Source organism: Syzygium oleosum, unplaced genomic scaffold (assembly GCF_021117445.2).
Source record: "Syzygium oleosum isolate NSW1041296 unplaced genomic scaffold, Sole_v2.1 Sole_v2.01, whole genome shotgun sequence".
NCBI lineage: Eukaryota > Viridiplantae > Streptophyta > Magnoliopsida > Myrtales > Myrtaceae > Syzygium > Syzygium oleosum.
This window is the reverse complement of record NW_026607485.1, coordinates 3,321,265-3,334,339: the sequence shown is the minus strand read 5'-3', so window position 1 is coordinate 3,334,339 and position 13,075 is coordinate 3,321,265. Positions and strand designations below refer to the sequence as shown.

General features: G+C 39.3%; 1 protein-coding gene across 2 annotated transcripts; it reads left to right on the top strand.

The window, feature by feature from the left end:
• Window positions 1-8,858: 8,858 nt before the first annotated feature.
• On the top strand, window positions 8,859-12,314 carry LOC115690056 (aquaporin NIP1-1-like). Of its 2 annotated transcripts, none has more exons than XM_030616292.2 (6): window positions 8,859-8,990; window positions 9,234-9,359; window positions 9,560-9,784; window positions 10,294-10,491; window positions 11,304-11,365; window positions 11,854-12,314. In XM_030616292.2, exons 2-6 carry the CDS (start codon window positions 9,240-9,242, stop codon window positions 12,071-12,073), a joined length of 825 nt encoding a protein of 274 aa, XP_030472152.2. In that variant the 5' UTR covers window positions 8,859-8,990; window positions 9,234-9,239; the 3' UTR covers window positions 12,074-12,314. The 2 variants fall into 2 exon arrangements, with proteins under 2 accessions (XP_030472152.2, XP_056166796.1); XM_056310821.1 differs by having other exon boundaries at window positions 8,860-8,990; window positions 9,237-9,359.
• The last annotated feature ends 761 nt before the right edge of the window (window positions 12,315-13,075 follow it).

Below are 13,075 nucleotides of genomic sequence, written 5' to 3'. Positions count from 1 at the left end.
CAAACTCAGTCACGTGAACCATCGTCATATGAATCTTACTTGAGGTTCATGAAAACCACGCACTGGATGAGAAACGTCCGTAATTTGATCATAAGACTAGCCTCCGCAGTGCATTGAAGGTTATGCAGACATTTAAAAGTCCCGGTGGTTGATCTAATTTTCAAGGCATTAATGATCAGTTTCATCTTTTTGGTTATGTGATGAGAATCCAAATATGATGATGATCAATGCACAAGTACCTCCGCCAAGGCTGCATTTGTAACGCCCCGGCCCTATTCCCCGAGGCTCGGGCGCACGACACCCCTTTCATAGGTCATTTAATCTCGACGTCCTAGGAGGCGTCGCTGACCCATCTTATTATCTAACAAATAAGCACATGCAGAAGCGAAGTCCAAATCACCAAACCAACAACAATAACAATAATATGGATAGCAAGGGAAACACATTCACAAAGCATGCTTCATATATATGCATTAACGATCCATATCGAAAGTAAGGATAATTACATGCTCACGACATGGGCCCTTTTCCGATTACAACACAAAAAGGAGAGGGGCTCGGGGTCTACTTAGCTCCTCTATCTGCGAGGGCCACCTCAAAAAGAACATGGCTTCCTCCAAGTTCGAGCATTCTATGGATCGGTTCGGGGTCATAATCCGGATCCGACTCTGGATCACTGATGACGTCATCGGGGAAGTTTGACACCACAGGGTCCCACGGGATTGCGCGTGGCACATCCGGGGCTCCGTCAAAGCCCCGGAGAGGTCCCCAACGCTCTCCCTCGGACCAAATATACTATGCCTTAAAACGATGAGGAACCAAGTTAGTAAGCCCTTCGTCGACCCAAATGGTCGTTGAATACTCCTTGTACGTTGCATCCATTCCCGGTGCTACATACTCGACCACCTCTACGTCTTGGTCTACCGGAACACCAAAACGTACAATCCGAGTGTCCATACTAGGGGTCTGAAAAGACCCTAAGTAGAATCTCTAAACCTCAAGTAGGATAATACCTCGCCTAAAAAATACGAACGGTAGCATCAACCTCTTGGCATGCCAAAACGCAAGCAAATAGTCACACGTGAATACTTACCTCCCGTTGGCACATACAATTCACACAAATAATCACACGTGAAGCCTCGCTTCCAATTGGCATGCAACAATTACACATTGTAATCAAGAACACTTCATATCACATAATCATGCACAATGCATCCACACGTGCTTTGATTATTACGACTGCTCAGGCCACGACTGACACTCGTGTCGGTGGTCATCTGGCGTAACTAGGCATCGTCCCGCCCCATCGGGCACGGCAACGTCTCGACCTCACTCGAAGAAGGCATTCAATTAAGAGCATCGTTTCGACCTCTATCGCGAACGGCAACTAAAATCCATTGGGTATATGAAATCCATCGGGCATCGTCCCCCGCAATCATATGGGTACGGAACCATTTATGTGATCACGCAAGCACATCAAGCACTCAAGCCAATTATTGTCTTTCATTTATGCCAATGCAAAAGTGTTTCATACTCACACGATTAGAACATTTAAAATCTCGCACACATAAGTTGCACTAAAATCAAAAGCATTTCATGAGCAAACCATACAAAATTAATACATGGGCTTCCTCTTACTAGAACAAGCAAAACAAAGCAAGACAAGTATATCATCACCCAACGATGGTTTCGATTAACCTCCCATAACCACATAATCCATCCAAAACCATTCATAGCCAAGGATAGCCACACCCATGATAGAACAAGCTCAAACAAGACTGAAACTAAGTCCGACATGCGTAGAATAACGTCCTATCCACGGATTAGAAGAACTACTTACGACACCGGTTGGACTACAGACAAGACGGACGAACGACGACGATGAACGAACGGCAATGGTGCTGAGCGGACGACATGGCGGCGGCGGCGAACGGACAGTGCGGCGGCTGTGAGGCGGCGGTGAGGGGGCTCGACAATTGGTGGGGATGAGCGGACGGTGAAGATGGTGGTGAACGGTTGTGGTCGGCACGGTGAACGGCTTAGCAAACGGTGCGGCAGCAAGGATGGCGCGGTGACGGTGGCGAACGGCTCGGCGACGGACGGCACGGCGCGGTATGTTGGTGAGTGGCGCAGCACACGGCGGCAAGCGGCAGCAAACGGTGGCGGTGGTGGTCGGCAGTGATGGTGGCGTGAGAGGGAGAGAGGAAGGGAGAGAAAGAGAGAAATGAGAGTGAGTGAGAGTGAGCAATGAGAGAAATGAGGAAGGCTTCTCCTTAAGTGATCTTGCAAGAAGACTCCAATAATGCAAGTGCATTAATGGCTCAACGACCAAGCCTAGCCTTGCTCTTTTATTTGCTCTTAACCAAGCAAATTCATGGACAAGAAGCCATCTTGAAATATCTCCATCAAGTCTCACTCTTAATTAATCATGGCTAACCAAAGTAGGCTCAAGTATTTAGTTAGGGACTAACTAGGGGAACCAAACTGGAAACCAACTAAGTTGGCCTCTTCCCCTCTCTTCCCCCAAAAGTGGCGCCCAACCCTAATCAAACAAGACCAAATTTTGGTCTTTTCCCAAACTAAGCTTCTAGAAGTTGCATTAGAAGCTAAACTATAGGTTAATAAACATAGAACACTAATCATGCATAAAGCACATTAATGTGCAATCATCCAAAAATCAACCAAGGTCAAACATGGTAAGATGGCTTTACCCTCTTGATTGGTGCCTAATCGATGCCAAAAAAGTCTAATGATGCATAACTAAGCAGCGTCGGATTGAGGATGTCACAGCGTTTGTGGTGAGTTGGTAGGTCGAGATAGAATAAACTTTGGGGTAAGTGCATCGGTAGTCTTAAAACTTGTCGCAAAAGTACAATTGAGTTATAAAACTTTCAAATAATGCAATGAAGTCCTAGGTCATGTTGTAAAAGTGCAATCAAGTCCTAAAATTTTTAAAAAGTGCAATCAAGTCTTACAACTTGTTACAAAAGTTTAATCGAGTCCTAAAACTTTTAAAAAGTGCATTTTTTGAAAGTTTTAGGACTCGATTGCACTTTTGTAATAAGTTTTAGAATTTAATTGCACGTTTTGAAGGTTTTAGGACTTGATTGCAATTTCGTGATAATTTTTCGAGCTTCTAATACACTTATCCCATAAGCTTTTATCCTAAAAGCCACATAAAAATGTAGCATTTAGGATAGGATAAGTTCCAATAGGATTTCCCCTATCGACAAAAAAAAAAGATTAAAATAAGTGTAGCCAACAAAGTGTTATCCCTATCCATAGGCAAAATCGGGAATAACGAATCTCTTATGGTAAAAACATATCCATTTTGCAAGTTTGTTACTATGGGAAATTCCTACAAAGGATTGGACTCACGACAATGTACAATACTTTAATCCTTGATGTAGATGCTACATAATTTATTCTCATCATTTAGAAACTACGAGTGTAATAAGAGCATTCATCGACAAAATGATCACCCTCCTCATTTTCATCATAATTGATCTGCTTGCCCAAAAATGATCTGGGTTAAGAGGGAAATTCCAAATCTTTGTGTCTTTCGGTCGAAGTTGAAGAAGCTACTTATGAATTAACTAACTAAAAAGCAACAACTGGAGCGTGAGAGTCAGAGTCGAAAAGAGAATTCCTCGCTTCTTTCTATCATTAAAAATCATGCATGAGATTTTCATTTTCTTTATTACTGTTATGTTGTGGCTCTCTCTCCCCCTCTCTCTCTCTCTCTGAGAATGCAATCGAGTGTGCGAGCCTCAAGGCTCTTGTTCTGCTTAGCCGACCAACATGAAATGTGGCATGACGTGGCTTGAAGAACGGACCTTGTTTTTGCGCACCACGCCCAATGTGGACAATTTTTCGTCCAATATGGCAAAGTGAACAAACAACATCTCTCTCTCTCTCTCTCTCTCTCTCTCTCTCTCTCTCTGGAGTTGAAAGAGAAAGCTCTGTTTTCATAATAGAGAAACAGAGCAAAGTCTCAGCCTGTGGTTCGCCTCCATGATGCTCAATTTCTCGTACACCAAAGCTCGGGACGACGAAATCCAAAGCATGGGCAAAAAACGGACCCGTTCTTCAAGTTCGGGGGTGTAAAAGGAGGCCTTGTAGTGAAGAAGAGAACATGAGTGGATAATTGAAGACAAGGATTCGTAGTGAAAATGAAGACATGACCGGTGAGACAAATCGGTTGAATTCACATCCTTGCAGAACCTAGAGGAGATCGTGAAGATCTTGACATAGCCGATAGACAATATACGCGCCCAAACCCCATCATTGACGACCACAAGAAGCTTTACGTAATGCCGATCACTCATTCAATTCTTTAATGACCTCGAATCTACTTTCTTTAGGCTCTCGCTCACTCTCTTTCAGATAATCATCTGCAATTTTACAAATAATTTCAATGGGTAAGATTAGGGTTTGCTTCTATGTCCTAGTTTAGCCCCAATTTGCCAATTTGGGGAAAAAATGGCAAATGAGCTCAAGCCGCGGCCACCAAATTAGGATTTATATGTGGGGCAAACATGTAAACGACATCGTTTGGGACTATTAATGCTGACTCGGCACGCCAGCGAGCCACATGGGTTGGAAAAATTGATAAAAAAAAATTGCCAAGTTAAATTTTTGGCAACACAAATTGAAGTTGGCAATTAAAGTGATAGTTTTTTTGAAAAAGAGATACTTAAGTGATTCGAAAAAAAATTGGCACTAAAGTGAGTGCTGTACGAAACTTTTGACACTTCTAGTGTCCTTATGCCTAAAAATATATTGTATTTTTTATTGATTTTTTTAAAAAAGATTGAAATGAAAAAGATATTGTAAAATTTGGGCAATAGTGTGTAATTATGAAAACTTGTAAATAGCAACATAGTGATTTGACTTTGTTATAAAAAGTTGAGAAATTAGATTGAACAAATTGAAAGTTTCAGTACATATTGAATATGAAGGAATATTTCAAAGACTCTATTAAACAAATTAAAAGTCCAATTATGACGTTATACATTGAATCAAAATTTATGGACTATCAATATCAATTTTCTCTTTATCTTTCAAATCATCAATCAGGCTCGTCTCTCTCTCTTTCCCCCTTCCAACTCACTCTCGATCACCGCCTTGAAATTGCTTCCTAAGAGATCCAAACCAGCATGACATCCTCATCCTCTCGTCAAAAGTACGTACGCATGCAAGATAAATATGTTGGCTGAGCTTATATTAATTTACATGGCCTCAATGTCGACAAATAGATGGACTGGCAGTCTTGAACCAGCTTCAAGGCAACGGATGTTGTGAAAAATAACGAGAAAACAAACGGATCTTGCAATTCAAGTCAAACAAGAGAGAGAACGATATTATTAGAGAAATCAACGATGAACAATAAAGAACATAGAGATTTACATGATTCTTGGTACTCACTCCAAGACGGGAATTAGCCGCAAGAAATGCACTATGAAACTGAAGAATACATAGTTACAATTGCTCAATTACTCGAGTGTTTCCCAACCATAAATTACACCCAAGCTAACCCACAATTGTTATTTTATAATCTCTCACGGAAAACTCGCTCAGAAAATTCACAGAGAGATACTCTATAGTTCTCTTATCTGCTTCGTTGTATCTTATATCACAATAGTATTTTTTAATGTATATAAATATATGTATAATATTTGTATCCCAGATAGAAAACCCCTTTTAGGAAACCCTATCAAATTAGAAAATCTACTCAAACTTGAGACATATTCTAGCAATCTCCACCTACGCTCAAACATTTGAGTGGATTATCTTCAATGAAATTTCATATCTCCACATAGTGCGACTCTCTTAATATTGGTTTTCTTAATGATGAGGTATGAGGTGGGCATGTGAGTGGATTATCTTCAATGAAATTTCATATTCCGGCATCACTAAAAAAATTCTTGCCAGTAGAAAATTATGCCATGTCTTCATTATGGTATGTGATTGATTTTACAAGAAAATTGTTGATTGAAAATTGTCGATTTTACAAGAAAATTGTCAATCAGGCTTAACAAGTACCACTGAAAATCTCGTTAGGATGCCTTTAAAAAATACGGACTGACACAAAACACTGCACGCGCAACATTTCCTTTTGTTCAATTCTTCTTCACACCTATATCGAACATGTCTGAAAATTAGACCTTGAGGATCTATCAAGCCAACATTACACGTCCAAAGGCTAATCTAGGAAGTCCTCGCGGAGTAGCACCTCATGAGCGTTAGGCTTTGGTCTAATATGACAATGTTCCTTAAGATCTGTTAGATAAAAAGGCAACAAAAAAAGATAAGAAGAAAAGTTTCCTTTCACAGGAGACGATGAAGCCCAATTCAAGTTTACAACCAAAAGTAAATGAAGTGGTCCAAAGCTTTCGGGAAAAGTATCAAAAAAGTCCTGAACCTTTTGCATTTATGCCAATTTAGTCTTAAACCTTTTTTTGGTGCCAATTCAGTCCTAAACCTTTTGCATTGGTGCCAATTTAGTCCTAAACCTTTTTTTGGTGCCAATTGAGTCCTAAATCTTTTGCATTGATGCCAATTCAGTCATAAACCTTTTGTCTTTATACCAATTCAGTCTTTCCGATCAATTTTGGCCGGATTTTGCTGACGTGGACACCGACCGGCCGGCCGCCGGCCACTAGCGCTGACGTGGACAACTTTAATAATATTTTAATTTTTTTTAATTTTTATTAATTTTTTTTTTTTCTCTCCCCTCCCTCCAGCCGGTGACTAGAGGCCAGAGGCCGACGCCGGCGAGGTCGGGCCTCGCCCAGCCGCCGGCGAGGCTCGCCCTCGCCAGCGATGGTGAAGGCCAGGCTCGCCCTCGCCAGGCCCCGACCTCTGGCCACCGGCCGATCGCCGGTCCGGCAACCAGCTGGAGGGAGGGGAGAGAAAAAAAAAAGAAAAGAAAAAAATTAATAAAAATTCAAAAAAAATATTAAAATATTATTAAAGTTGTCCACGTCAGCGCCGGTGACCGGCCGCCGGCCGGTCGGCATCCACGTCAGCAAAATCCGACCAAAATTGACCGGAAGTACTGAATTGGTACAAAGACAAAAAGTTTAGGACTGAATTGACACCAATGCAAAAGGTTTAGGACTCAATTGGTACTAAAAAAAGGTTTAGGACTAAATTGGCACCAATGCAAAAGGTTTAGGACTGAATTGACACAAAAAAAGGTTTAGGACTAAATTGGCACTAATACAAAAGATTTAGGACTTCTTTTGCTCTTTTCCCAAAGCTTTCCAATATCATTTTTGCCATATTTAGTCCCATCATAGAACAAAGCAGTCTCTCCAATATATTTGCTGGTCTTACCATCAAAAGCACCAGCTAATTATGGCCATTCTATGGCCTCAGTCCTTCTTTAAATCTCATCTTTCTCTCTCAGGCTTTTATTTTATCTCTTTACAAAGCGTGGAAACTAAGGGTGCGTATGGTAACGTTTCTATTTCTGAGAACAATTTCTTTTCAGAAATAATTTTTCCTATTTCTATTTCCTGGAAGAGTTTCTAAGTAAAATAACGCGTTTGGTAACTGCACAAAATTTTTATTTCTAGAACAGAAATGTGTTTGGTAACTGCACAAAATTTCTATTCCCAATTTTTTGCATTCCAATCTATATCTTTTATTTAACTATAAGTACAAGTTATAAGTGAAAAAAATCAATAAGCATGATTTTATTGGTTTGTCTAATCCTTTTTAGGGGTTTAAAACCCCTTTTAATCCCTAAACTAAGGAATCTTCAAAAATACCACTTGGGCACCTCAAAAATTTAAATTTCACTCAAAGTGGGTGGCCACAAGTATTCTAAGCCATTATGTGAATTTTTTAATATTTTTTTGGGGTAAAATTTATTAAAATTTTTTACTTTCCATAAATCTGTTTCTTTTTATTTTTTCGAAATTTTTTTATGAAATTTTTTTAATTTTTTCAATTTCGGAATTTTGCAAATATTTAAGAGTTTTCTGAGTTTTTCTGATTTTTATGGGTTTTCTGAGAATTTTTCTGATTTATATGAATTTTGGGAATTTTTTAATTTTCTAATTTTTTATGGGATTTTTCTGAAATTTTTCTAATTTTTATGAATTTTTGGAATTTTTTAATTTATTCTAAGCCATTATGTGAATTTTTTATTTTTGTTTTTTTTTGGGGAAAAGTTTATTAAAACTTTTTACTTTCCCGAAATTTGTCTCTTTTTATTTTCCAGAAAGCTTTTTATGAATTTTTTTAAATTTTTTCAATTTCGGAATTTTGCAAATTTTTATTGGTTTTCTGAGTTTTTCTGATTTTTATGGATTTTCTGAGAATCTTTCTGATTTTTATGAATTTTTGGAATTTTTTTAATTTAATTAAATTTTTTATAATTTTTTTATTATTTCCGCCGAGAATGGACCGGACCGGTGCTTTGAGACGGTTTGCAGACGACGGAGGATGGAGGAGGAGCTGAGGTTGCGGCTTGAAGACCAGACCTTTCTATTTCTATTTCTAGGAATAAAGAAGTAGATTTTTTCTACTTCTTATTTCTGCTCCAAATCTATTTCTTGGCCACTTTTCTATTCCAGGAAATAGAAAAATAAAATGCGTTACCAAATGGATTTCTGTTCTTTTTTTGTTCTAGGGAACAGAAGAACAAAAAAATAGAGAAACAGAAGCGTTACCAAACGCGCCCTAAACGTACCTGCTCACCCCACTTAATTTAATTCCTTACCATTGGGCCACGTCCCCAATGGGTAAGATTTATTCTCATTCAATGATAAGGTCAAACAACATATCAAGGTCCAATCTCACATTTCATTTAAGGAACTTTCCCTAAATTATAAATCCAACAAACCTGCTCATTTAAAGGATGGCTTCAAGAAGCTTAGGTGCCCGTGCCTCCCTGTATCTCAGCTATGGTGGTTGAAGCGGCCTTCAATGCCGGGTCGGTTCACAGGTCATCTTTTTCAACGTTTTATCTTCTTTAGGTAATAAAAAGCACCATTACCCATAAGAAATTCGGACTGTCATACGCAATCTTTATCCATCTCTCTCTCTCTCTCTCTCTCTCTCTCTCTCTCTCTCTCTCTTTAGTACAAGTATAAATTTTGCCTGCTTCTTTCCAAGTGCAAAACGGAGCGAACCCATATTAGTGATTTCTTTCCCCTTCTAGTCGATCGTTAAAGGCTGTTATTTGCTCCTTATCTTGAGTATTTTCTCTGAAATATCAGCAGAAAATGGCAGATCAGATCGGTGGGAGCAATGGAAACCATGGAGTTGTCTTGGAAATGAAAGACACTTCCAACGCCAAGGAAGAGATCAAAAGCACTTTCTTCTCTTTTCCCTTCGTTCAAAAGGTTACTTGTGTTCTCATCTCCATCTAATCTTTCTTCCCCCAATCCCTTCCTTCTTGTTTCTTTTTGCCCTTCTCTTTTTCTTTTCGTATTCACTTGGATGCACATCAATCTTTCGAGGTGCACAAATCGTAACAACATACAAAACATTTACGGGTTTTGGTACGAGTGAGTTTGATCTCGAATTTCTCAAAACGTTGCAGTTGATCGCAGAGGTCTTCGGGACATACTTCTTGATATTCGCGGGTTGCGGGTCGGTGGCGGTGAACTTGGACTACGACAAAGTGGTGACGCTCCCGGGGATATCGATAGTGTGGGGGTTAGCGGTGATGGTGTTGGTGTACTCGGTCGGACACATCTCCGGTGCCCATTTCAACCCGGCCGTCACCATTGCTTTCGCCACCTGCAAGAGGTTTCCATGGAAACAGGTGCAACCATATCTCTTCCAAAGTCCTAACTCCTAAACTACTTTTGGCTATCTTCCTACATAAAATATGTTCTAGTCCGTGTCATATGATGAACCCCAATATTGCTTGTTTGACCTGGCAGTCAGTTGGAGGCCTATCTAGAAAGCTTTGCTGAGATCACATGATTCTAAGAAGCTACCGCCGGTTTTAGAGGCCATTAGTTACTGGTTAGGTGTATCTTGTAGCTAGCCATTGAATGGTTTGCAAAAGTGTAAGCGGAACTTTGCCATATACGTTTAATCCCGGAGAAGAGAGATTTCATTTGCCTATACCGGGATATACTGAATCAAATCAATCGCATTCCAAGAAGAACGATCCAAATTATTAGTTTCGACTTCTGAATGAGATTGACGGATCCAATCTTTTCCGATCCCAAGATATATTGCGATCTCTTATTCGTTAATTTTCTTTGATTAATTTTTTGCTAAGTTAAAACTTCCTCTCGGTTGCATTTTGTTCTTGGCGTGTAGGTGCCTCCATATATATTGGCGCAAGTTCTGGGATCGACGTTGGCGAACGGGACACTGCGGTTGCTATTCACCGGCCAGCTGAACCATTTCTTAGGGACTCAACCGGCCGGTTCGGATGTGCAAGCATTCGTCTTTGAGTTCATCATCACTTTTTACCTCATGTTCATCATCTCCGGCGTTGCCACCGACAATAGAGCAGTGAGTTCTAACTTCTTTCTTTGAATTGCTTACTGATAATTGGGAAAATTTCAATGGAAATTCCTGTACAAAAGAAAAATTAATAAACAATCTCTTCGAGATGAGACGGGATAAGCAAATCTTATAAAACCGCACGAGATTACAAAAATCATGTGAAATCTTTATAGATGTGGAAAATAATTAATGTATTTTCTGCATAGTACTTAGAGGCCGGCAGCCTGCCACCCAACCAACCTTAGGTTCTTTCCGGCTTCTTCTTGAACGTCTTTCTCCGACAACCCTTTTTGTGTCTATAGGGCTCAATCCTAAATTCTTGATGAGAGAGAGCAATGCTAAGCTCTCTTGACAAGAAAATGTTCAATCCACTTCTAAGTTCTATCCAAGGATGGTCGTTCGTGTTCTAGTGTCATATTTGGATTTCTTAATCGCATCAAATGATGTCATAGAAAAACGCTATATTTTCTATTAATTGTGCCATAAAGTTCGTTATGTTGAATTCATATCACCGTTAAGGTTCACGTGTTAATTTGTGTCGGAAATCGTCACCAAATGGATATGTAGAATCGTGCATATTGAATACAAGAAAGAGAATCATTAGCTCATCACATGCCGGCTGATAGGACTTCTCGCCAAACATTAGTCACGCGATTCGTCTAAAGCTGATTTAAATATTCGTCACAGTAAAATTAGACTATCTTCCGCGTCATTATTTTTAAATTACGAAAGGGTTTGAAAATACCAACTTCAATTATTATTTTTATATGTCCCTTTCATTAATTAGTTGATTTAATTCATGTTTGTAATTGGTGCAGATAGGAGAGCTCGCTGGCCTTGCTGTAGGTGCAACCGTCTTGCTGAACGTGATGTTTGCAGGGTATTGACTATTTCTATTCCTTACATCTTCATCTCACACTCTATCTCGGGCTGAGAAGAAATGTTGACCATGATTTTTGACTGACTACATCTTTTGAATAGAATAAGTTGTCCATGATTAACTAGATCTTTTCAATAAAGAACATCATTGGATAGTTTTATTTTATAAGATATTGCTGGCTCAATTATAATATAAATTTCATGATTTAAACCACTAATGATAAGATCATCACCAATCTTTCCTTAAATTACGCCCTATGTATGTAGTTTGGCTGTTGATTCAAAGAGAAAGTTATCTAAATTATCGATATCATTTTCCTTGTATGTCGGACCGAACTTCTATCCCAAGAAAAACCCACGCAAATTTTGGCTCCGAGAAATCGGTTGTTGCAACGAATTTTCTTTTTGCTGGGAAACAAAATATTAATCCCGGCAGAAATTAAGGGTTTCGTGATGATAATTTGTGTTATTTTTTCGGGTGGTAATTAGGCCAATAACAGGAGCATCAATGAATCCGGCGAGGAGCTTGGGTCCGGCGATAGTGTTTCACCATTACGACAAGCTGTGGATCTACATCGTGGCACCGACGGTCGGGGCAATTTCCGGGGCGTGGGTCTACAACGTGATCCGGTTCACCGACAAGCCCATCCGAGAGATCACCAAGTCCGCCTCTTTCCTCCGGAGCACTGCCCGAAACTGCTCTTCTTGATTCAAACTCATTCGTCTCTCTCTCTCTCTGCCGTCAAACTTGCTCCTCCTCCTCCTCTTCTTCTTCTTCTCTTTTCTCTTTTGAGTTTACTTACGATTGCGTAGCATTCATAGTGAAAAGGGTTAATTTTCTTACTTCGATTATTGGGCTCTTCCCTTCTCTCTGGAGTTGAAATGTTAACATTATTGTATTTGTATTTGGGAAATTATTTTCCTAATGATCCGAACGTTAATTCTAACCTTATGAGGTCTACAACCTTATCCTTGATCTCTCTCTCATCGAAGTGGTTCTTCTTTTTCATTTATATTTTTTTTTGGCCAGATGTGTACTTGTCATAGTGAAAAGGAGTTGTGTTCTTGCGTTCCCTTCTTTCGGTTGTTTTGGTTTATTGTAAAGAGGGGTTCCTCCTTTTATTTGTGGAATTGAAATAAAACTCAGTTGTCGTGAATCGTCTTGGCTGCGGAGGGAAACAGGAAAAAAAAGAACAAAAGAAAAAAAGAACGAAAACGAAAATTAAAGGAAATGAGAAAAAGTTTCGAAAATTTTAAAAAAAGTTGTAAAAATCCTCCAGATTAGCACCAGCTGTGCCACGTAAAATAGTTGGGTGCACGTCACATTGGCGAGTCGTCAAAAGATTTAGGACTAAATTGGTCAAATTGAAAAGTTTTTGAATTGAATTGGTCACTGTAAAATAAGTTTAGAACAATTTGGACAATTATCCTAGAAATTAAAGGAGCTCACTCCTTGAAATTATCTAATGCAGCTTTTATCATAGAAGATCAACCCCTCGTTTGTCAATTTTGACCCCTCAATGTAACTCCAAATTAAGTTGAAGTTTTAAAACTACATGATGAATTGACTGCCCATCCCTTCTTGCGTATGCCTTTTGCCTTTTGAGGCAATGTTGGGGTAAACCGATCGTGCTTAGAATGAAAGAGAATGAGTCATAATAATTAATTACATAAAACCGAAATGTAAAACATTTTTTTGTTATCACCTATA